General features: G+C 44.0%; 1 protein-coding gene across 7 annotated transcripts in view; it reads right to left on the bottom strand.

Annotated features, from left to right (window-relative positions):
• The window catches only part of TTBK2 (tau tubulin kinase 2), a 217,042-nt gene that overhangs the window by 162,907 nt on the left and 27,673 nt on the right, over nucleotides 1-26,462 (bottom strand). For all 7 annotated transcript variants that reach the window (XM_038405265.2, XM_038405267.2, XM_043517544.1 and 4 more), the window contains one exon: nucleotides 15,859-16,018. In XM_038405265.2, coding sequence (XP_038261193.1) covers nucleotides 15,859-15,927 — 69 coding nt within the window. In that variant the 5' untranslated portion in view covers nucleotides 15,928-16,018. The remainder of the gene's footprint in view (nucleotides 1-15,858; nucleotides 16,019-26,462) is intronic.

Genomic DNA, 26,462 nt, shown 5'->3' with positions numbered 1-26,462 from the left:
GTCAAAGATGGAGCCAGCAACAGGGGTCAGGGTGAGAAACCAGGAACAAGGTGTCATAACAGCAGCAAGGACAAGGTGTGGTAGCAGAAATAGGGAGCAAGATCAAACAGCAGGAACCAGGGACAAGGAGTAGGAACTAGGTGAGGAGGCAGGGATTTGGTCTCAGCGTCGGGGCAGCAACAGAAGCAGTGACCACAGGAACCAGCAAACAGAGCTGGAAATCAGGGAGTTTGAGTGGCAACGGGTTAGACGAGAAGTGAGGCAAGCCCCTGTTCCTTAGGGGCAGTGAGTGGGTTCTTGAGAGTGAGAGTTTGTTTGCTTGCTTGCTTGCTGGGGGTTTTTTTGGGTTTTTTTTTTTTTTTTTTAGTTTGCAGAACTGGAGGGTGGGGGTGTGCTGTGAGAGAAGCAGAGTCTGATTCAGATGCAGGGCTTCCTGTTGGGCTATAAAGGCAGCCAAGCAGCCAGCCAGCAGCAAAGGAGCCAGCAAACAGAGCTGGAAACAGGGGAGTCTGAGTGGGAGTTTGTAAGGGAAGTTTGGGGGAGGGCGTATATGGTGTTCAGTTTTTGGTTTGTGTGTGGTGCGTGTTTTTTTCTTCCCCCCTAGTCAGGAGCTTAAGTGGGAAGGCTATAACAGCTACAGAGGCAGCAGAGGTAGTGATCCAAGGATTAGGAGACAGTGAAGATGACTGGAAATGGAAGCTGCAGCATGTACATTATCTTGGAGCAGGTACCTGAAAAGTGGTTTGTTTGTAAGAAGTGCCTCCTGATAGAGCTGATGGAAGAGAAAGTCCAAGAACTACGGTTGAGTTGCAAAGAAGATTCAAGCAGATGATGAAGGGAAGGCGAGAGCAGGCTGAAGGAAAAGCTCAAGACTCGCAGTTGCAAGCTAGACTGGAAAACTGTGAGGATAGACTGCTGAATAAGGAAAGTGGCCAATGGATGCATGTGACTACGAGAACCAGGCAGAGGAAAAGACCAACTAGCGAAGTAGAAATAGAGCTGAGCAACTTGTCTGCCGAGTTGGAAAATGAAGAAGGGGCACAGCAAGCAGGAACTGAAGGTAGAAGGGCAAGGAAGAAGAGAAGAGCAGCTAGTCCTACAAGAAGAGGGGAAGAGTCAATGGAGATAGCCAAAGTTCGGAGGCCCAGGATGATAGAAAACTGCAGAAAATTGCAAATGAGAACAAAAGACAAGAGGACTTGCAGCCAGAAAGAACAGAAGAGGAAAGACTGAAGAATCGCACCAACACCAGGAAGAGGCAGGTCTATGTGACTGGGGACTCCCTACTAAGAAGAACCAACAGGCCTGTCACCAGAGCTGATCCGGAGAACAGAGGGGCAAAAGACCTATCTGGCTTCAAGATTAAACTTGATAAGTTTATGGAGGAGATGGTATGATGGGATAACATGATTTTGGCAATTAACTGATCCTTAACTTTTCATGGTAAATAGGCCCAATGGCCTGTGATGGAATGTTAGATGGGATGGGATCTGAGTTACTCCAGAGAATTCTTTCCTGGGTATCTGGCTGGAGAATCTTGCCCACATGCTCAGGGTTCAGCTGATCACCATATTTGGGGTCAGGAAGGAATTTTCCTTAAGGGCAGATTGGAAGAGGCCCTGGAGGTTTTTCGCCTTCCTCTGCACATGGGGCACAGGTCACTTGCTGGAGGATTCTCTGCACCTTGAAGTCTTTAAACCATGATTTGAGGACTTCAATAGCTCAGACATAGGTGAGAGGTTTATTGCAGGAGTGGGTGGGTGAGATTCGGTGGCCTGCATTGTGCAGGAGGTCAGACTAGATGATCATAATGGTCCTTTCTGACCTTTATATATATATATATATATATATATATATATATATATATATATATATGTGTGTGTGTGTGTATATATATATATATATATATATATATATATATATATATATATGTGTGTGTGTGTGTGTGTGTGTGTATATATATATATATATATATATATATATATATACAGAGAGAGAGAGAGAGAGAGAGAGAGTGGAGAGAGAGTGGAGAGTGTGTGTGTATCCATGGGTGTGCTGTCTGCTGAGAGCTAAGATATGGGATGTTGACCTGAGGCACAAGAGATTCCTAATGGGAGCTGGAAAGGGTCCACTGATTGTCCTTCACATGGGAACAAATGATACAGCTAGATTCTCACCTGGAACGCATCAAGGGAGACTATGCCAAACTGGGGAAGATGCTTAAAGAAATGCAGGCTCGAGTGATCTTCAGTGAGATTCTCCCTGTCCCCAGATGAGGAGAGCAAAGGCAAAACAAGATTAGGATGATCAACAGATGGCTCAGGCAATGGTGCTAAAAGAGGGCTTTGGGATGTTAGATCACTGGGAGGCACTTATGGACAGAGGACTCTTCTTCTGAGATGGAGGTAATTATGCATGAGGAAGATCAAATGAAATGGTTACTAACCTTTTGTAACTGTTATTCTTCAAGATGTGTTGCACATGATCATTCCACTCTTGCTGTGTGCGCACCCTGTACACAGTCCCCAGCAATTTTTCCTGCTGGGGTGGCTGAGTGCCCTGTGTTGACACAGATATAAAAGGGCCTAGCCAATTCCAAGCCTTCTCAGTTCCTTCTTTCCAAAAATTCCTATATAGAGAAACAGGGCGGCAGGTCGTGGAATGGACATGTGCAACACATCTCAAAGAACAACAGTTATGAAAGATTAGTAACCATTTTTTCTTCTTCAAGTGATTGGACATGTGCACTCCACTCCTGGTGAAAATTCCAAGCAGTTAAATAGGTAGAGGAATCAGAATTCATGTACACACACACACTGTAGGATAGCTCATACAAATTTGGCATAATCTCTAGAGTACTGTGCGATAGCGCACACTAATTATGAGGTTGCTGCTTTGCAAATGTCCAGGATAGCGATCGGCACTAGGAAGGCCATTGAGAATGCTTGTGATCTTGTGGAGTGACCAGTCAGCTTACCTGGTGGTGAAACACTTTCCAGATCATAAGAAGCATGGATACAAGAAGTTATCTGTGAAATTCTCTGTGAAGAGACAGGAAGACTTCTCATTCTGTCTGCTATACCCGCGAACAATTGGGTGGACCGCTGAAATGGTTTAATCCTGTCTATGTAGAACGCCAACGTACATTATACATCTAATGTGTATAGACATTGCTCATCCCTATTTGAATGTGGTTTTAAGCAAAATTCAGGTAAGTAAATTGATTGATATGAAAATCTGAAACTATCTTAGTGAGAAAATATCCATGAGGGCATAAGTACACTTTATCTTTAAAAAAGCCTGTGTACGGTGGATCAGATGACCCTGTTCAGAGACCCTTCTGGCAGAAATGATAGCAATTAGGAAAACCACCTTGTACAAAAGGTGCAGTAAGGAGCACATTGCTGAAGGCTCAGATGGTAGTCCCACAAATTTAGACAAAATCAAGTTTACGTCCCAAGGGCGAATGGACTCCCTTCAAATCGAGGGTATAATATTTCCAGCCCTTTAATCAATCTAATTGTTATGTGTTCAGAAAAAACAAAAATCAGTTATCCATATGAAGTTGGAAAGCTGATATTGCTGCCAGGTGAACCCTGATAAAAGAAACTGCTCAGACTTGCTGTTTCAGGTGCAGCAGACAGTCAAGTATATGTTGGATGCCCGAATGCATCAGCAAGACTCCAATTTGACAAGCCTAGACAAAGAACCTCTTCCATTTTGACAGGAAAGTAGCCCTGGTGGAGGGCTTTCTGCTACTTAGTGAGACCTGATGAAATTGCTCCAAGGAAGCCTGCACTCTGGAATTTAACTATAGCATTCCCATGCCGTTAAATGACTTGGATTGCAGGTTAGAGTGGAGCAGCCAACCGTGGTTCTGAGAGATCAAATGCAACGGGAGCGAGACTGGATCAGTAGAGAACCAGTGTTGATGGGGCCACACTGGGGCTATTAAAATAACCTTGGGTGTAGTCCTGCTGGATCTTTAGCAGCGCTCTGCATAGAAGTGAGATTGGGGGAAAAGCATAGTAAAGCTTTTCTGTTCAGGGTAGCAGAAGGCTGGTGACATTTTCTGTTGTACTTGTTCATAAATAGGTCTATTTGGGGAGTCCCCCACTGCTGGAAAAATGCACCTGGCTACATCCAGGCAAAGAGACCACTCGTAGTAACTGGAAAATGACCTGCTCATGTGGTCTGCTAGCGTGTTCTGCACCCCTGGAAGGTAAGAGACATCAAGGTTGATTGAATAGACTATACAAAATTCCCAAAGGTGAACTACTTCCAGACAAAGGAGGGATAAGCAAGCTCCTCCCTGCCTGTTGATGTAAAACATTGCTGTAGTGTGGTCTGTAAGAACAAACAGGTTTCTCCCCTTGATATGAGGAAGGAAAGCTTGACAGGGAAGACAAATCACCATGAGCTCTCCGACGTTGATACAAAGAGCGAGCTTCCTCGAGGACCAAAGACCCTGAGCTCAGAAGAGCCCCAGGTGAGCTCCCCACCCTAGAGCCAACGCATCTGAGACCAGAATCATCAACGGTTAAAGGAGGCATGCCCGAACAAACATTGAGAGGATACAACCACCAGTTCAGCAAAATTAGAACCCATGAAGGCACCGTGAGCACACTGTATAGACGAAGACGGCTTGGCAAGTACACCGAGGCCAGCCAAGTTTGGAGGAGTCTGAGGTGCAGCCTCACATGTTGTACTACATATGTGCATGAGGCCATGTGCCCCAAGAGTCTTTTACAGTTTCAGGCTGTTGAGACTGGATGAATCTTGAGATCTGTCACAAACGATCAAACAGATTGAAATATCAATTCTGGGAAAAACGCTCTGGCCTGTATAGAGTCCAACACAGCCCCTATAAACTCTATCATCTATTCTGGGCAAAGGATACAGTTGTCTGCATTGATCAGCAGGCCTAAGGCCTTGAAGGCTGACTAAATGAGTTGAATGCTGGATATAACCTGAGCTTTGGACCAACCCCTGACTAGCCAATCATCTTGGTAAGGACAGACCTGCATTCCTAGTCTGCCAAGGAACACTGCTACCATGGCCATACATTTTGTGAACACCTGAAAAGCTGCAGACAGGCCAAACAGCAGCACTATAAACTGGTAATGTGAGTGCTTCACTACAAATATGAGGAACTTTCTATGCTCTTGGCATATCAACACCAAGATGATGTCTCTTGAACTGAAGATGCCAAACCAGTCTCCAGGATATCGAGAGGGAATAATAGATGCCAGGGTGACCATGTGAACTGTTATCTTTTTGAGACAGTTGTTGAGCTGACATGGATCTAAAAATAGACTTGAGACCTCCTTTGGCTTTTGGGATTAGGAAAAAATGAGAGTAGAAACACTTCCCTCTTAAATTCTGAGGAAACTCCTCTAAGACTTCGATGTAAAGGAGAGACTGAAGCTCCTGGACCAGAAGTTCTTCGTGAAAGGGGATCTCGGAAGAGAGATTGGGAGGGAGGGAAGGTGAAAAGGCGGGGTAGAAATAAACTGGAGAGTGCATTCCACTTCTACAGTGCTCAACATCAAATGGACCACAGTAATACTGTACCAAACCCTGAAGAAATGGGAAAGGCTGTTTGCAAGCAAAGGAAAAAGGAGTTTGGAATCCTTAGAACTGGTACTGCGTGCTCAAGCATCCCATCAAAATGCCTGCTTAGAACCCACTGGATGTCTCAGGGGGCAGGCATTGATGCAGAGGTATAAGGAGAAGGTGATCTATGCCTAACACCTCTACTCTCCTTTCTCTGCCGCTCCTGTTGGAAAGCTAAAGCAGACTACTGGAGGGGTTGCTGAGGCTGAAGTGCTTCCTGGAAGGTTCTGGAGTGTACAACCCAAGGGGCTTTAGAGTTGCCCCTGAGTCCTTTAACCCAGTGTTTTTCCAACCTTTTTATGCAGGCAACCCCCTTTGGACTTCCAAAAAAAAAAAAAATTGTGACACTCCCACCCCCACTCCCCTCCCTTAGGCCTGGTCTACACTATGGGGTTAGGTCCAATTTAGCTGCATTAGGTCGATTTTAAAATGAATGTGTCCACACAACCAACCCCATTCCGTTGACCTAACGGGCTCTTTAATTGACTTGTGTACTCCTCCCCGACGAGGGAAGTAGCGTTAAAATCGACCTTACCGGGTCGAATTTGGGGTAGTGCGGATGCAAATCTACGGTATTGGCCTCCAGGAGCTACCCCAGAGTGCTCAATTGTGACCGCTCTGGACATCGCTTTGAACTCCGATGCACTAGCCAGGTACACAGGAAAAGCCCCAGGAACTTTTGAATTTCATTTCCTGTTTGGTCAGCGTGGCGAACTCAGCAGCACAGGTGACCATGCACTCCACCCAGAATCGTAGAGCGTAGAATGTTTCTACGCTCCCCCTATCATCTCCGTCCCTGAGGTTATCGCAGATTAGAAGGCGAAAAAAAACACACCTGCAGGGCAGGTCCTGCAGTCTGTTGAACCTCCTGTGGGAGCCCAGAGAACCACAACCAGGAACTCCTATGCTTGTCCACTGCCGAACCCATGGACATGGCAGCTGAGCCAGCCGCATCCAGAGCAGCTTGCAGCTAGGCCCTTGCCACTGATTTTCCCTCATCCACTACTGAGAAGAACTCCTGCCTACCATTTTCTGGAGCATGTCTTTACATTTTAGCATGGAGTCCCATACGTTAAAGTCATACCTATCCACAAATGCATGCTGGTTTGCTGTCCTGAGATGCAATCTCCCCAGTAAAATAAACTTTCCTACCAATCGTGGGATTTTTTTTGGTTTTTGTTTTTTTTTGCAGGGGGGGTATCTTTTGATTTTGGAGTTGTGTCCAGATGCCCCTGCCTTTCCCACCAGATACTAGTAGGGAACTGGGGGGGGAGGGGGGGTGTAAAGAATTCAAACTTGAGCAGTACAAAATACTTGCATTCAGCCCTTTCTGAAGCAGGGAGGAAGGGATGCAGGGGACTGCCACAGCCCCTTAAACTGGTTCCATCATGGCCTCATTGAGAGGCAGGGCCACTCTGCAAGGATCTGCAGTGGCTAAAATACTGATCAAGCAGTGGGAGGATTCTTGTTCTTCATCACCTGTATGCCCAGACTTAAGTAAGGGGCTGTTAAACCTTCTTTAACAATTCTTGGTGTGCTTTACAGTCATCTGCGTGAGGCAACATGCCCCTTCCTGAGACTGCCTAGTCAGGGGAGGACGACAACGCGGCCAGCACTGGCTGCAGATGCTTTTCCTCCATTTTTTGATCTTCAGGGTCCTGTTGAACCAGCTTTTGATGTCCAGTACAAAGTTCATTACCGGAATCAGGAACAGGTGCTGTGGGTTGGTGCCGCATGACTTTCCAATGTCACTCAATAGGAGTGCCTGGATTATCATCAAAATGGGGGGAAGCCCCACAGATTCCACAAAGACCAGTGGACAGGCTTAGTCCCCCAGTGACCTCTTGGCCAACCACTCGATGTTACTCCTGTGACTGAATCCATGGAAGGGTGGAAACATCTGGAGAAGGTATAGCAAGAGCTCTGTGAGGACAAGAAATGTAGGACCCAACCTCAGATTTGGAAGATGACAACTCCTTCCACCGACTATGGAGGCGCTGTTTCAGATCGTGCCAGCAATGGGTGCCAAGGTGGAGAGGCCCACAGAGAAGTGAGCATCTCGGGTTTTCCCTTTGACAGTACCAAAGGGCAAGCCATCAAAGATACATAAAACTGGCACGGTACTGAGCGCTGTAGGAAACCTGCTTGTTCTCCTGTGTTCACCAGCACCAATAGCATCAACCCTTGTACTACTACCAGCAATGACAGAATCAGGAAGTCTCTGGCAGCCACAGATGCCTCCAGTGTGGTTGGTACTGAGATAGGTGCCGTGCCATGGATGCGGAAGGAGCTCCTTCTGGTTCCAGACTTGATAAAAACTGCGGAGTCAGTGGTGCCATCTTCTGTAGTACCAAAGCAGAGGAGAAAACTGTATCCTCATGCCTAGCAGACTTTGATGCTGGGTATCTCCCCCTTTCAACAGTCTGCTTCTTATGCCTCTTTTTAAGTACTGGGGATGGTGAACGGTCTTGGGACTCGGGCACAGTAGGTGTCCTTACCAACACCAAGCCACTTGGTGCCAAGTCTGACTGACCTGGCTCAGATGGAAGAAGTCTCAAAGCCATCTCCTTGAGTGGAAACTTTAGCCTGGCTTCATGATCTTTCTTCATGCGAGGCTTAAAGTCCCTGCAAATTTGGTAGCACTTCCTAATATGAGCTTCCCCAAGGCACTTCAAGCAACTGGAATGCAAGACGCTCATGGGCTCAGCCTTACTGCAGAAAACATGGGGCTTGAAGCCCGGTGACCAAGGCATCCCTTGGCACTGGAAACTGACCGAAACCCTCGGAGTAAAAATCTAACTAACTAAACACTAATAACCTTAGCAACCCTACTGACAGTAAAATACAAGAGAACACAGTCCACTAAGAATACTTGCTAAAGCCAAAAGAGTTTCAGTTCCAGTAACTGTCATGGGTGTGAAGAAAGAACTGAGGGGTTCCAGGGTTGGCTGGACCCTTTATACCAATATCAACAGTGTGAAACAGCAAAGTGTGCTCAAGCCTCCCCAACAGGTATCACTGAGAGGAAAATTTCCAGTGACTGCACGTGGGCTGCACATGTCCAGTCACCCAAAGAAGAACCAGCTTGACCTTCATGTCTCATATTGCTTTTTCAAAGCAGGCAATTAGATAAGATGTGATTGAGACAACACTGAAATCATCCTTTTTTAGCCACTTTTTAAAATATAGCCACACTTAGAAATGTTCTCCCTTGCCTTCAGTGATTAAAAACAAAGCAAATGGATGGAGTGGAGGTTAAAGATAATCTAGGCATGGCCCAATATCTAAACAAATACTTTGCCTCAGTCTTTAATAAGGCTAAAGAGGATCTGAAGGGATAATGGTAGCATGACAAATGGGAATTAGGATATGGAGATAGATATTACCATATCTGAGGTAGAAGCGAAACTCAAACAGCTTAATGGGACTAAATCGGGGGGCCCAGATAATCTTCATCCAAGAATATTAAAGGAATTGGCACCTGAAATTGCAAGCCCATTAGCAAGAATTTTTAATGAATCTGTAAACTCAGGAGTTGTACTGAATGATTGGAGAATTGCTAATATAGTTCCTATTTTTAAGAAAGGAAAAAAAAAAAAAGTGATCCGGGTAACTACAGGCCAGTTAGTTTGACATCTGTAGTATGCATGGTCCTGGAAAAAATTTTGAAGGAGAAATTAGTTAAGGACATTGAAGTCAATGGTAAATGAGACAAAATACAACATGGTTTTACAAAAGTTAGATCGTGCCAAACCAACCTGATCTCCTTCTTTGAGAAAGTAACAGATTTTTTAGACAAAGGAAACGCAGTGGATCTAATTTACCTAGATTTCAATAAGGCGTTTGATGCCGTGCCACATGGGGAATTATTAGTTAAATTGGAAAAGATGGGGATCAATATGAAAATCAAAAGGTGGATAAGAATTGGTTAAAGGGAAAACTACAACGGGTCCTACTGAAAGGCGAACTGTCAGGCTGGAGGGAGGTTCTCAGTGGAGTTCCTCAGGGATCAGTTTTGGGACTAATCTTATTTAATCTTTTTATTACTGACCTTGGCACAAAAAGTGGGAGTGTGCTGATAAAGTTTGCAGATGATACATTGCCAATTCAGAGAAGGACCAAGATATTCTACAGGAGGATCTGGATGACCTTGTAAACTGGAGTAATAGTAATAGGATGAAATTTAATAGTGAGAAGTGCAAGGTAATGCATTTAGGGATTAATAACAAGAATTTTAGTTATAAGCTGGAACGCATCAATTCGAAGTAACGGAAGAGGAGAAGGACCCTGGAGTATTGGTTGATCATAGGATGACTATGAGCTGCCAATGTGATATGGCTGTGAAAAAAGCTAATGCGCTTTTGGGATGCATCAGGAGAGGTATTTCCAGTAGGGATAAGGAGGTTTTAGTACCATTATACAAGGCACTGGTGAGACCTCACCTAGAATACTGTGTGCAGTTCTGTTCTCCCATGTTTAAAAAGGATGAATTCAAACTGGAGCAGGTACAGAGAAGGGCTACTAGGATGATCCAAGGAATGGAAAACTTGTCTTATGAAAGGAGACTTAAGGAGCTTGGCTTGTTTAGCCTAACTAAAAGAAGGTTGAGGGGAGATATGATTGCTCTCTATAAATATATCAGAGGGATAAATACAGAAGAGGGAGAGGAATTATTTAAGCTCAGCACCAATGTTGACACAAGAACAAATGGGTATAAACTGGCCACCAGGAAGTTTAGACTTGAAATCAGACGAAGGTTTTTAACCATCAGAGGAGTGAAGTTTTGGAATAGCCTTCCAAGGGAAGCAGTGGGGGCAAAAGATCTATCTGGCTTTAAGATTCTACTCGATAAGTTTATGGAGGAGATGGTATGATGGAATAATGTGATTTTGGTAATTAACTAATCTTCAAATATTCAGGGTAAATAGGCCTAATCCCCTGAGATGGGATATTAGATGGATGGGATCTGAGTTACCCAAGAAAGAATTTTCTGTAGTATCTGGCTGGTGAATCTTGCCCATATGCTCAGGGTTTAGCTGATCGCCATATTTGGGGTCGAGAAGGAATTTTCCTCCAGGGCAGATTGGAGAGACCCTGGAGGTTTTTTGCCTTCTTCTGTAGCATGGGGCATTGGTCACTTGCTGGAGGATTCTGTGCTCCTTGAAGTCTTTAAACCACAATTTGAGGACTTCAATAGCTCAGACATAGGTGAAGTTTTTCGTAGGAGTGGGTGGGTGAGTTCTGTGGCCTGCATTGTGCAAGAGGTCGGACTAGATGATCAGAATGGTCCCTTCTGACCTTAGTATCTATGAATCTATGAATTTAAACATGTTTTTTAAAATCTGGTGATCTTCTGAAATTCCATACAATTATGATGGCACAGCAGCATCATTCTAGTTAAGGCTTTATCACAACTTCTGTTTAAAAGATCGACCTTTCTAAGTCCTCTAAAATCGACATGCTTAGCCGGATTCCTTTGAAATGTGGAGTGCCTGTGGAGGATGCAGGGTAGGATTAGTAACCCAAAGTTGGGGTCACTTGAGCCAGGGGTTGAGGAGATATAAGCCTAAAAAAAATAACCATTTCTCAAAAATTTTCCAGTTGGAGGTTTTTTGGTACAGATCTAACTACTGATGGGATGAAGGTCAAAATGGTCTCAATCCGTTGGGTCTTACCCAATGTAGTATATGGTACCCATTAAATCTTTGGGGACCCAAACTGAGAACACATTCACTTCTTTCCTCATGTAGATGTGCACTCTTGAAGGGAGTTTTCTGCCCTTTTACGCTTTCCTGGGTAGTTCAAGAGAATGTACCAATGCCACTGATCCCTGCCATTGATGTTTCTAGTTCGAGCCTTTGTACACCTAATGCAATAAAGATTTAATTAATGTTGCTTGCTACAAGTTGTCACTGATAAAATACAACTTGTTTTCATTTTATGGGGAGATTTATTGTGAACACAGCATAACAGTCAGCAGGTGATCTAACCAACATTTTAGTTGTATTGGATGGGCATTAGCCGAAAATAGACGACTTGGGGAGAGCGAAAAACAAGAAGAGATGTTGCAACTACAGAGGGGACAGGAAATTAGGGCAGCTGGTAGGCAGAATTTGATTTGGTTGTTTGAGAATATTATTTTACTCGCCCTGGAGGAGGGGGAAGGGGAGGGCAAGAGGCTACTTCCTGATCAAAGGGCAGATTAATGTGATGTTTCCAAAGACATAACACGTAGATTTGGAACTGACAGTGCAGGTCCCTTGTTCTCTGAGGGAAAAGAAATGTGTGTGCTGACAAGGTTGCCAACATGTGGATTCTGGGTGATTCTTGGATCACGAGATTGCATAAGTTTGCAGAACAGCAAGGAGTACACTAAAACATGGAGATTATGGACTACGGCCTGCTTTGGGCGGAAAGAGGTGGCTCGCATTGGCATCATGTTTTGCCCATTCTGCAGCACATAACCAGTGACTTAAGACATTGTGATCTACCAGACATTGCTGTGATTCCCTTAGGCAGATATGATCTGGCTGTACACCTCACACAGTGTATGAGTGCAGATTGGGACCACATCACAGATGTGTATTTAGGAAATGCTCTTGTTTTCTGTGATATGGCTGAATGTCTGCATATCTGATTGAACAGTGTCAATATGAAAGTCATTAAGAAGTGTTGGAAGAACATTAAATCGGGAACTTGGAGTGTTCATGGTTGACCAAAAAATGCGTAGTGTGTCACAGAAAAATTACAAGCTCTGACACTTCGCTGTTTTTCACATATGTAGTCTATCTACTGGATAGGTGTCAGAGGAACTTTCTGTCAAACATAAAACTGTCAGTATTTTGGAACAGAAACCATGTCCGATTACTCTTGCTGGCCCTGACACAAACTCCACCTTCCAACCATTCTGAAACACAACCAGGAATACCATTCCACTGTAACAGGTTGTCCTTAACTCCAGACTCTCTACGTGAGTTGGGTTATTGTGAGTGGGATGGGGGAATAACTGCAACAGAAAGAATTTAGTACATCAGGGAGTAAAGACTTCAGGAAGATGCATTTCCAGCTTAAGGCAGGGGGTGGGCGGGTACAGTAGTGGGAAGGGGGCCAGGTTGGAGGGGAGAATGAAGAGAAATGGAAGGGGCATAGCTGGAAAGATATGCCGAAACAGGGCTGGTGCGGCCCAGCTGACTGGGGGGAGGGATGGGAGAGAAGGAAGGAAGAGGGGGTTGGCTGGCTCACTATGCAAATTTCAGGACAAGATACATATAAGATTACTAACTCCTACCAACAATATATCTTTGCCATTAATTTCCTAAATTTTTGAACCAGAAAAGAACCACACTAATGCAGAGTTAAATTTGTTTGGTGGTGTCATCTCTTGCAGAAAGCTGAGTTGAACAGAATTAAAATTTCTGAAAACCAGGACATGCAGAGGTAAGGTTGGCCATGCCCTGGCTTTTAGAAATTCGGGGTTTGCTCAACTCAACTTTTTGAAGGGGACAACACACTAACAAGCAACCTGAACTCTGAATTAACATAGGTCTTTGCTGCTGGATTACACATATGTTTGTGACTACTCTATGTGATTAAAAAGAGCAAAATACAGTCATCAAAAATTCTGATAAAATGTACTTCTACTGCAGATTTTTACCTAACTCCCAGATGTATCATTTTCTACGTTTAGAGAGACACAATGAATTATTTCAGGCAACAAATTCTGGGATTTTCCCAAGGGAAAGAAAAGCATTGAACTGGGGACACTTCCTCCCCTGGCCTCCCCTCCCCAAAAAAAATCAGGAACAGCATTTATATTGCCACCATAAATGTAAAAACCAGGCTTCCCTCCACCTCCTGGAAGTACAATTTTTAAAAATTAAAAACTGCATTCACACAGCAAAAAAAGTAAATTCTTAGTAGCCAAGTGAAGGACTCTACATCACAGGCAGTTTGGTAACTCTGAAATTTGCCCTCACTGCCTTTTTCACTGGCACATTTTGCATGGCAATCCTGAGTGCAAAGAGTAAATTAGCTGAATTTCCTACCCCAAAACATGAACATTAGCAGCTACAGGGAGGAGTTGCCCACAAGAAACTTTAGAGCTTTAGGCAGTCCCTATCTCATAATTATATCTGTGTCACAGGACTGGCCTTTAAGGGGTGGATCAGATGCCCAGCCTACCTGTGGCAGGCTGAAGGAAAGGATCCACCTGGGGGTTCACCTGGGGATTAACTAAGTGGCTCAAAGGCAGTTAAGTAAGGAGCTCCTGGGCCTAATAAAAGGCTTGGGAGATCTGAGCTGCAGACAAGGCTCCTCTGGAGAAAGGAAGCTCTGGAGGAGAGGAGCTGCTAGGGAGATAAGCCAGGCAGAAACAGGCAGATTACAAAACTCTCTAGGCAGGGTGGCCTGTGAGAGACCCTAAACAAGCAGGGAAAATACTGCAAAAACTCTCTAGGACAGTGTTTTTCAAACTTTGGGCCGCAACCCAGTACTGGGTCGTGACATGTCAGGCGCTGGGTCACTCTGGTCAGCACCACAGACCGGGTATTAAAAGTCCCGTTAGCAGTACTGCCCAGCTAAGGAAGGCTAGTGCCTACCGGTTTCGACACCACGCTGCGCCCCAGAGATGGTCTGCAGTGGGTCTGGCTTCTAAGCAGGGGGGCCATGGGGCTCCGCGCGCTGTCCCCGCCCCGAGCATTGAACTGGGGACACTTCCCCCCCCATCATTGGCCGGCCAATGGGAACTGGGCGGGGGAGGGGGTTGCCTGAGGGTGAGAGTCACGCAAAGCCACTTGCATGCCTCTACCTACGAGCTGGACCTGCTCCTGGCCGCTTCTGGGGCACGGCGCAGTCCGCAGCGCCAGGACAGATGGGAAGCCTGCCTCTGCACCCCAGCTGCACCGCTGACTGGGAGCTGCCAGACCTAAGTCCACGCCCCAACCCCACACCCCAATCCCCTGCCCCAGCCCTGAGCCTCCCCAAACCTGGAACCCTTTCCTGTACCCCAAACCCCTCATCCCTGGCGCCACCCCAGAGCCTACACCCCCATCTCCAAATCCCCTGCCCCAGCCGAGCCCCCTCCTACACCCTGAACCCCTCATTCCTGAACCCACTCCACAGCCCTCACCTCTGCACCCCAACCCTCTGCCCCAGCCCTGAGCCCCTCCCACACCCCAAACCTCTCATCCTCAGCTCTGCTGGATTGCGGGCATCAAGTATTTTCTTCAACTGAGTCCCCAGAAATAAAGTTTGAAAACCACTCCTCTAGGGAGTAAAGAAGCCTGATGCCTCACAGCAGAAGAAGCTGCTGCTAGAACCCAGATATTTTTGTTTTGGGATTATTAAATTTTGTCTAAGCTTTAAAATAAGAGCCTATAAAACCACCATACAAGTGCTCCTTCCAGACGGCTTTATTAAAGGGAGATATACTGCTGTAAAGTACAGCGTTTGTCTTCTCTTTGACCAGACAGTTGAAGTGACCTCATTGTTGCCTCACCAAGGGGGGAATTGAGGCAGGCCACACTCTTTTATAGCATATGATCCGATTTAAAACTACTGCTAGATACATCCTATACATTAAATTGCTCTCTTTCTTAACAATGCTTCTTTACAACGTTAAATGTATTTGTTTTTCAAAGGTTGTATTTTAGGCCCCATTTACATATCCTGGGTTAACAATCCGTGTTAGACAGAACTTGGTTATAAAACCAGAATCAGCTCAACTGAGATTTAAGGTACTTTTCCTAGTCAGTGTGGACTGGACACAGACTGTTGGAAATATTTTTCCATGATGGATTTTAAAGTAATTATGAATTTATTACCACCTTCTGTGCTCAGTAACAGTTAAACTGCATTAAAACAACGGAGGTAACCAGAGTTCACTCAGGATTTAAACCTTTTTAACCGAGATCAGGATCTGGCCCTTTGGTGATAAATGGTTTTTGCAGTTGGGTTTAAACAAGCTTTTTCAGATCCTAATAACCAGGGAAAACCTCTTAAATCCATGCAAAACTGAACTTCATTTTAAAATGAGATCAGGTAATTCAGTGTATTTTCCATTAGAGGCTGGGGCTTTGTGATACTGCAGTGTAAGCATTACTGAAGAAGCCCAATAAAAGGGAAGGGCATCAGACTTATGAGGAATTTGGTATGGGCAGATAAATATACATTTTGGTACTAAGCAAAAACCACCTCAAAGTTGTTGTTTTTTAAACTGAAGAAATGAAAGCAAGACATACTCACCACTTTCCATCTTTCTTTGACCAAGATTCCCACACTGAGGATGTCTGGCTGCTCCCCTCCCCCACTCATTGCAATCTCCAGATGTGGTGGAGCTGCTATGATGAGTCTCTGTCAGTACAGATCATCCAGCTCCCAGAGGTAGATTCCATTTAACCTGAGGCTAGAGAAACAAATAGCAGCACATCAGATGTCATTAATTAATGCATGGGCCCCATAAGCATTCCTAATCTAACAGATTTGAGCTAGGCCATTCTGATGTAGAAAAACTAAATTTAGAAAACTTCCAATTAACAGAAGTTTGACTAAAAAAAAAAAATCCCTATTTTTTTTTTATAAATGGATTTTAGCCAACTCTACCTGGAACTAACCCAAGTCTAGCTCTAAAATGATATTTAATAGACAGAAACCATTTTAAAGAAGTCAAGAGCCAAAAACAAAAGTTATATTCTGTAGCAATCAGAATATACTGGGAGTTTGAAATGGCTATAAATCACCATTACATGCAAACAAATTGCATTTAAATGTAACTTTAAAGTTGCACAATTAAAAGTCACACACACAAAAACTGGGGAAATTAAAGAAGTTAAAATTAAAATTAAGAAGTTACGGTTCTACACTGTTGGACATCATGTATATTATGCCTGATGGTGTGTTTGTGTATGTAAAATTGTAATTTAACAGTACAAATTAAACTGCACATTTAGCCAGAAAAATACAAGTATGAAAAAATTCTAAGCATGAACAGGCAGCCAGTTGAATTTATTGACTTTTGGTGATCATATCTCTCTTAGATTTTTATACAGTGACATAAATGTGGTAACTTGGAGCCCAGTCCAATTCCCAATGAAATCAATGGTTCCCCATTGATCAACCATGATGAGCTAATATGTTTTTAAAGTTCATAAATTATGGGCTTGTCTACACAGTTATAGTATAGTTATACCAGCTTAACTCCCTCAGTGGACACACTTATTTCAGAATAAGAATCACATTTTTTTTGTTTAGTTTAAACCCTTCCAAAGATCAGCTATAAGCTAAAACAAAAAGGTCCTCTTATATCAGAATAACTGTGTCAACATGGGGAGTTACACCAATATAGTTCTGTGGTTTAAATTTACACCTTAGCTTATACCAGTATTACTTTCCTTTGTACACAACCCCTGTGCCTACCTGAGGTGCAAAATTATGTTTACGTTTTTTAAGCACAACCTATTTCCTAGTCTAAATTTGCCACTCCTGTATATATTTTAGGATTGTTTTAACACGTTGTTGTTGTGCACATTTAACTTAGTATTTGTCTGAGGTTTTGATTTTTTGTTTCTTTGTTCTTAATAGAGCAATGGTAACGTTCCCAATTAGGCTTTGAAGTTAACTCCTCATTCAGATGAATGGGCAAGTGAGGGCCAGTTTTCATATTTGCTGCTATTATGGTTTGGTAAGAGAATTTTTTCAAAGGTTACAGAAAAACAGATGGTATTTTTTAAAACCCCATCCCTGTTCATTACAGCTTAGAATTTTACTCTTGGGGAAATTCTGCACCATTGTGCGTGGGCAGAATTCATGTCCCCCAGAGAATTCTTTGCTTCCCTGCAGAAAAAATGATTTTCTTACAGGGAAGCTGCAAAAGCAATCATGCACCACTCCCTAGCTGTACAGGTACATTGTTTCAGGCACCTGGAGTAGCCCATGGAGAGGTAAATCATTGCAGGGACACCCCAGCCAGTGGTTTCTACCCTGAGCCGGAATCAGATGCTAGTCCTGGTTGGGCTGGAGGCAGCAGAAGATAGGACTTCCTCTTCCCCTGCAAGGAGTAGCTGGGGCTGTGTCAGACCCACCCTCAGAAACCTCCCCCGGCTGCAGAAAAGCTCAGCATCCTCCCCTGCTTCCGGCCCCATCACTCCTCAGCTGCAAGGGGAGGGGTCATTGTTCAGGGGAGCTGCTCACCCATCTGCCCAACCCCCATGCATCCAGACCTCCCAGACACAGACACGCCCACCAAGCCTCACGCCATACACCCAGAACCCCCCTAGCCCTCCATACCCAAACCCCACCCCACTGAACCTCAACCCCTGCACCTGGAGCCCCCCTGCACCCAGACCCCCTTTCTCCAGAGCCCCCACACACCCCTACACTCAGACCCTCATACCACCAACTCCCAAGTAGCTGCACCCAGACCCCTACCCCACCAAGCCCCACTCCCCCAGCACCCGGATCCCCCTGCAGAGACCCCCCCCACAACCAGCCCCCTCTGCTGAGCCCCAATCATTTGCACCTGGAAGCCTCTGCAGAGTCCCATTGCCCCTGCATCTGGAACCCCCCTCAACGAGCCTCTGTGCATCCAGATCCTCCCACACCTGGAGCACCACCACCCCGCCCCCCACTGAGCTGCCTGCATCCAGACTGTCCCACACAGAATACTCCCACCCTGAGCTCTTCCACAGTTGGATCCTGCCTGGTTGAGCCTGCCTGCCCCACACCTGGTGTGCCTAGTGCAGAAGGGCAGGGTCCCAGGGTGTTTCTGTGGTAGGCCCAGACCTTGTACTGTGTCGGGGTCGAGTGCAGCCTCACCACTAAGTCCACGTTCCAGGGGTGTGCAGGCTGCAGTGTGATCTCCCACCTTCATACAGTCATATGGCATGTGCTCCCCATTGGCATGCTGGAGTCTCTGCATTTATTTATTGACAAATAAAACTTGCAAAATTTTAAAATATTGTGCGTAGAATTTTTAATTTTTTGGCACAGCATGCCCTCAGGAGTAAAAATTTGCACAACTCTGAAAAAACTGTAGAGACATACACCCTCAAATCATACAATGGGAAGTTTTTTCCACCCACACCCATAATTTCATCCTTTCCCAATTTGTGAGACTGGTTTTCTTTGTAGGTAATTGTGTGTGTGTTTTTAAAAGTTTATTACAGCCTCCCTGATTCAACTGGTCTTTTCAAACAGCCCCAGTAGCCTTGTCTACATTAGGAACCTTTTTCAAAAATTTTCCACCACTGCTAACGTGGTTGCAACTGTACTTGTACAAGCAACCTTGAGACCCTAGCATGGAGCTTTTGCTTTCAGCACTGTCAATTAAACCTACTCTAAACAAGTCTAAGGCTTCGCCTACACAGGAAAATTAGGAAGTATCCCCACACAATGATTTAATCTTGCATTATTACACCTATAGAGTAATACCAGTACATTTTCTACCCCCTATTAGAAAAGGTCATACTGAAGCTATGCTGAAAATGAATGCCAAAGCCAGTCATTTGTACTAAGGCTCCAATGTTGCTAGCTAGTGTTACAAACAATGGACTTTATAAAAAAAAAAAAAAAAAAAAAAAAAAAGCTCCATAATGTAGACAAGGATTAAACAGGTCAGGGCTGGACAGAGAGAACTTGTAATAATGTCATAAAAGGGACAGGTTTCAGAGTAGCAGCCGTGTTAGTCTGTATTCGCAAAAAGAAAAGGAGTACTTGTGGCACCTTAGAGACTAAAAAATTTATCAGAGCATAAGCTTTCGTGAGCTACAGCTCACTTCATCGGATGTATATTCTTCTCAAATTAGACGCCCACTGAGCAAAATGGATTGTGAATTTGGTAGGGCCCTAGTAACAGCACTCTTCAGTATTAAAATTCTATGGAACTATAATAAGACCTGATAAATATTGCAAGTGAATGAACCAAATGCAATGCAACATATGACTATGCAATGAACAACAACTTTCCTCTAACGCACTATTTAGACTGCAGAATAAATTTAACTTGGAAATACATGAATTTGTACAAAAATGCAATGTGCATAACCTCTTTGCATAACGATTCAAGATTTCCATCCACCTTTTGTAACCAGAACTGCATTAGTCATTCCAAAAGGTAGGATATACGTCTTTATTATATCATCATCATAGTGGTCCTGATTTTAGTATTATATTTTAACCCTGAATTACAAGCCCTAATGGTTGTGAAGAAAACCTTCCAAATGAGAACAAAACATAGTTAATGCAATCTTGTGTCTTCTTTCCTCAAGCTCATGGGTGCCAAAAACCCAGATCACAATCCCCAGATTCCCAGGTGCAAAAAGCTCCAACTGTCTCCTATTCAGCTGCCAAAACCTCCAGCTTCCCTTTTTGGCAACTTCTGCACTACAGTTATGTTGTCACTACAAGAGTCTGTAGCACTTTCACAGTTTGAGGACAATGTTAAATTCATTGAATTTAGTATCAAAACAACACCACTAATTTAAAAAAAAATAACCACAAGAAAGCACAACACACACTTGAAGCCGCCACACAATTTCCAGTTTGAAATAGAATTCAGCAACAGAATGTTCCAAAAAAAAAAAAAAAAAAAAAAAAAAAAAAAAAAAAAAAAAACATAGAAGGAATCCTTCTAAAGCAGGAGTTCTCAACCCTTTTTAGAATCTTGCCCCCCAACCTTTAAAAAAAACAAAACAAAACCCTTGGAGTCCCTCTCTTCCCCTTACAAAGCGGGACTTTCCCCTGTAATCTAGATGGAACTGGGGCCATTAATACACTGATTCCAATACAGGGGATTCTACTTTAAATAAATTCATCCTTTGATCGTGCTGTCTAACTGTGCACACACTAGGATTTAAAAGCACACACCTTAATATCCAAAAAGTTTTCAGGGCAGTATTTCTCAATTTCAGCATCAAAGAGTGATAGTTAGTGTTGTGACGCCAAGCACCAATGTCACTCACTCAAATTTAGCTCATCCTCTCCCCTTGTTCATGACAGAGTGATGGCCAGACCAATTTTGAGCGAGTGAGAAGGCTTGCCACAATCTCAAACTTTTATGTACCCTTTCCCCCAGATTGAGAACTGCTGTTCTAAAGAATTTAGGTTCTGAGTTCTGCTCGACACAGATTCAATTGCTTGCTCAAATACAAAACAAAAAACAAAAAAAAAACACACCCCCCCCACACACAAAACTGAATCTGGATTTACTTACAACCAAGAGTTACTTCCAAATCAAACAGACTAACATGATTACTTATTGATCCCCAAAAGCACTTAAAAGGACAAAACAAAAACAAAAATGTGGGCTGTCAAGCAATTAAAAAAAATTAATCACAATTAAACAATAGAATACTATTTTATTTTTGATGTTTTCTACATTTTCAAATATATTGATTTCAATTATAACACAGAATACGAAGTATACAGCGATCACTTTATATTTATTTTTTATCACACACATTTGTACTGCAAAAAAACTTCAGTTCATCTCATTGAAGTACTGTAATGCAATCTCTTTATCGTGAAAGTTGAACTTACAAATGTAGAATTATATAAAAAATAACTGCACTTAACAATAAAACAATGTAAAACTTTAGAGCCTATGAGTCCACTCAGTCCTACTTCTTGTTCAGCCAATCACTCACACAAACAGGCATTCAGTGTAGGAGGAGGACGGGGGGGTGAGGAATTAACAATGACTTGTGCAGGAGGAGCGTGACGAAGGTGTCTTGCTAATGCTTCTGGAACCGTGGTTTCTGGTACTGGGCTCACTAGGCTCACCTCCTTTTACTGAGCTAGGTGGGCTCCCTTCAGCTGAGTGAGCCCTTGTTTGCAAGGGAGGGTGGATTTTACATCAGGGACTCATCATACTGCCGGGGACGAGAGGCTGGTGCAGGGTGGCTGAGCTCGCCAAGCCCTGTTCTCTATGGGGTACCCCCGGAGTGAGCAGCATGATGCATGGGGGTTGGTCCCAAGAGAGAGGGGTCAGGCACGGGCTGGCTAGGGTGCAGATACTTCCTGTTTTGGCCAGGACAGTCACCTTTTTCAGCTCTCTCCTGGCCGTCCCTACTTCTTTGCCAAAACTGGGCATTTGTCCCATCTGCAAGGCAAAGCAGAGCAAAGAGAAGTGGCTACTGCCTGGGAATCAGCTGAAGGCAGCAATGCCTGCCAGCAGGACAGAGGAGAAATTTGCTGCTGGTGGGCAGTGCTGGCTTCAGAGCTGACCCCTGGGTGGTGCAGAGCTGGGGATGGGTGGGGGAAGATGATCAGCCTCAGCTGGAGGAGTCATGGAGCTGGAGGAGGGGGAAGGGGGATCAGCCTCAGCTGGGGGAAGCACAGGACCGGGGAAAGAGAGGGGGAAGAGATTGAGCCCCAGCCTTGGGAAGTGCAGAGCTGGGGGGGCGGAGTCAGCCCCAGCTGTGGACAACACAGGGCTCGGGCAGGGGGGTCAGCCCCTGAGCTCCTTCTCAGCCCTGGGCAGCACGGGGGGGGAGGCGGCACTGGGCTCGGGCCGGAGGGGGGGGGCAGCCCCAACCCCGGGTGGCACGAGGCTCTGGATGGAGGGGTCATAGATTCATAGATACTAAGGTCAGAAGGGACCATTCTGATCATCTAGTCCGACCTCCTGCACAACGCAGGCCAGAGAATCTCACCCACTCACTCCTACGAAAAACCTCACCTATGTTTGAGCTACTGAAGTCCTCAAATCGTGGTTTAAAGACTTCAAGGAGCAAGAATCTTCCCTCAAGTGACCCGTGCCCCATGCTACAGAGGAAGGCGAAAAACCTCCAGGGCCTCTTCCAATCTGCCCTGGAGGAAAATTCCTTCCCGACCCCAAATATGGCAATCAGCTAAACCCTGAGCATATGGGCAAGATTCACCAGCCAGATACTACAGAAAATTCTTTCTTGGGTAACTCAGATCCCATCCATCTAATATCCCATCTCAGGGGATTAGGCCTATTTACCCTGAATATTTAAAGATCAATTAATTACCAAAATCACATTATCCCATCATACCATCTCCTCCATAAACTTATCGAGTAGAATCTTAAAGCCAGATAGACCTTTTGCCCCCACTGCTTCCCTTGGGAAAAAAAACTGGTCAGCCCCAGCCCCAGCTGTGGACGGCACATGGTTCAGGTGGGGGGGGGGGGAAGGGAGGTGTCAGCCCCAGCCCTGGCTGTGTATGGCATAGTACTCGGGCAGGGGGATCAGCCCCAGCCCTGGGCAGCACAGGGCTCGGCGGGGGGAGGGGTCAGTCCCAGCCCCAGGAGGCATAAGGTTCGGGATGATGCCCCTGAGCTTGGGATGGTGGTCAGTCCCAATCTGGGTGACACGGGGGGAGGGTTCAGCCCCAGATGCCGGTGGCATGGGAAGGGCGGTTGAGGTGAGATCTGCAAAGGTGGGTGGCCCGCTCTGGCGAGCCCCTGGCCATCCTGTTTTTAAAAACTTTAAAAACCAGGGCATGAGAACTACCTTATTTTCTGTAGCCTCCTCTTCCAGCCCTCTGGTGGAGGCTTGTGTTACTGTGCCTGACCAGTTTTCAGAGTAGCAGCCGTGTTAGTCTGTATTCGCAAAAAGAAAAGGAGTACTTGTGGCACCTTAGAGACTAACAAATTTATTAGAGCATAAGCTTTTGTGAGCTACAGCTGTAGCTACAGAAAGCTTATGCTCGAATAAATTTGTTAGTCTCTAAGGTGCCACAAGTACTCCTGTGCTTGACCAGACATTTTTTGGAACAGCTCATGCTCCCTCCCGCCCACAGGTCTGCGATTAACACGCATTAAAAAAAATTAACGCATTAATTGTGCGGCGCATTAATCGCAGGCGTTAACAGCACTTAATTGACAGCTCTATTTTTTATTACAAATATTTGCACTGTAAACAAGAAATAGTATTTTTCAATTCACCTAATACAAGTATTGTAGTGCAATCTCTTTATCATGAAACCTGGACTTACAAATGTAGAATTATGTAAAAAAAATAATTGCATTCAAAAATAAAATTATGTAAAACTTTAGAGCCTACAAGTCCACTCAGTCCTGCTTTAGCCAATCACTCAGACAAACAAGTTTGGTTACAATTCGCAGGAAATAATGCTGCCTGATTCTTGTTTACAATGTCACTTGAAAGTGAGAACAGACTTGTAGCCAGCGTCACAAGATATTTACATGCCAGATGCGCTAAAGATTCATATGTCCCTTCATGCTTCAACCACCATTCCAGAGGACATGCGTCCATGCTGATGACAAATTCTACTTGATAACGATCCAAAGCAGAGTGGACCGACATGTTCATTTTCATCATCTGAGTCAGATGCCACCAGCAGAAGGTTGATTTTCTTTTTTGGTGATTTGGGTTCTGTAGTTTCCGCATCGGAGTGTTGCTCTTTTAAGACTTCTGAAAGCATGCTCCACACCTCATCCCTTTCAGATTTTACTTCAGATCCTTTAACCTTGGATCAAGTACTGTAGCTATTTTTAGAAATCTCACATTGCGTTTTATCTCTTTGCGGTTTATCAAATCTGCTGTGAAAGTGTTCTTAAAACAAACGTGCTGGGTCATCATCTGAGACTGCTATAACATGAAATATATGGCAGAATGTGGGTAAAACAGAGGCAGAGGCATACAATTCTCCCCCAAGGAGTTCAATCACAAATTTAATTAATGCATTATTTTTTAAATGATCATCATCAGCATCTAAGTATGTCCTCTGGAATTGTGGCCCAAACACGAAGGGGTATACGAATGTTTAGCGTATCTGACGTAAATACTTGCAATGCTGGCTAGAAAAGTGACATACGAAAGCCTGTTCTCTTTCAGTGACACTGTAAATAAGAAGCAGGCAGGAGTACCTCCCATCAATGTAAACAAACTTGTTTGTCTTAGTGACTGGCTGAACAAGAAGTAGGACTGAGTGAACTTTTAGGCTCTAAAGTTTTACATTGTTTTGTTTTTGAGTGCAGTTATGTAACAAAAAAATCTGCATTTGTAAATTGTACTTTCACGATAAAGAGATTGCACTACAGTACTTGTGAACTGAAAAATACTATTTCTTTTATCATTTTTACAGTGCAAATATTTGTAATAAAAATAATATAAAGTGAGCACTTACACTTTGTATTCTGTGTTGTAACAGAAATCAATATATTTGAAAATGTACAAGAACATCCAAAAATATTTAATAAATTTCAATTGGTATTCTATTGTTTAAACAGATTCTATTGTTTAATCGAGATTCATTTTTTTGAGTTAATCACACGAGTTAACTGTGATTAATCGACAGCCCTAAAAAAAAAATCTTACTGTCCAGGAAGCTATGATTCTGTGTATTGTTATCTACAAACCTAAACTAAGCTAGAAGAGGACAGAATAAAAACTGTATGATAAAAATTGAACTAATTTATCTCCCATTGAAGCTTTCTATAAAGAAACCTTTGCTTGTTTACACTGAGCATGCACTTTCCAACATTTGAAGCATAGGCCAATTTTACCAGTTCCTAAAATAAACAGTATTACAATAACTAATATTTGCAGAGCTCTTTGAAAACATGCAGCATAAGAGAAGGGTTAAATGTTATCAAATCATGATGTAAACACCAGGAGTCCACAGATACATTTTCATTGGCTGATTGGCCCTTTTTTGATGACAACACCATGCATCAACTTCTAATAGTTCAGAGCTGGGACCATGTAATCAGAATAAAATTTCTTACATTCATAACCATTTTACATATTGGAGGAGTCAATTCTGTTGGAGATAAAAGTCAGAGACTGAGCCGTTTATCATGAACCCCTGGAACTCCAAAGAGATTGATGTTTTGATATTCTACTACGTACTGTCCTTACTAGTACTACTATTTATTTGTATTACTTTATCTGTCAATTGTCCAAGTAGGGGAACACATGTTCTCCCAGTCTTTACAGTTAAGGACTGCTGATGGCTAAGCTTTTTGGGAAAATACATTGATCCAACACAGCCACAAATGATAAGCTCTTGGACAAGCCTCTTAAGTAATCTGTATTTCTCTCAAGGGGAGGGGAAAAAAAAAAATCAACTAATCTGGAAGATTTCTCCACAGCTCCACGTGACCTTTGGCAATGAAGACCTCATAGTACACAGATAGAGGATTGCAGCTGTAGACTGGTTGGCCCAGCGAAGTAAGGTTCTACACTCAACTTGGCAGCATTTCTGTTTGTTGGATATAACATGATAATTTTTGACCACCACATCCAATATATTCCAATTTTTCAGGAAACTTTCCAGGCAACTGGGAGCAGAATACTATTGATTTTAATGAAAATCTGAAAACCAGAGTGGGGAAAACGGAGAATACACAGAGTCCCCTGCATCTGGTTAGCACACCCAGCAGCTTCAACCACCTCTGTAACTGTTTATATATCAAAGAACCTGGAATAGAAGAGCCTGGTATAGGGAAAGGAGACATGGGAAACACACACCCCTGTCATGGGGGGGAGAGGTGGAAGGTTTACAGGAAGTCCCTGAAAAAGAGGAGGCAAATCAAAGCACACTAGGGAAATTTTAGCATGCAACAGCAGGATCCATACTGACAGCTAGCGAGCAGGCTAGTATGAGGTAAATTTACATCTCAGCTTGCAGCACACTAACAGTTCCTCTAGACAAGTCTTCGGTTTATCTATTTGGCTTTGCATCCATACCCAGCAGCCAACTCCTGATCTCCTCTTCGATGTATGCTCCAGGCTGCTTTCCTTGGAGGATAATGTGCTCCAGCTGTTCTGGTCCCAGCTCAGAGTCCTAGCCAGAAACTCTGGGGCTTTTTGATATGGCCATCTACCACACATTCCACATAGGAAAATTACTTACAAGTA

This window comes from Dermochelys coriacea, chromosome 6, assembly GCF_009764565.3.
Source record: "Dermochelys coriacea isolate rDerCor1 chromosome 6, rDerCor1.pri.v4, whole genome shotgun sequence".
NCBI lineage: Eukaryota > Metazoa > Chordata > Testudines > Dermochelyidae > Dermochelys > Dermochelys coriacea.
This window is presented reverse-complemented; position numbering and strand designations above follow the sequence as displayed.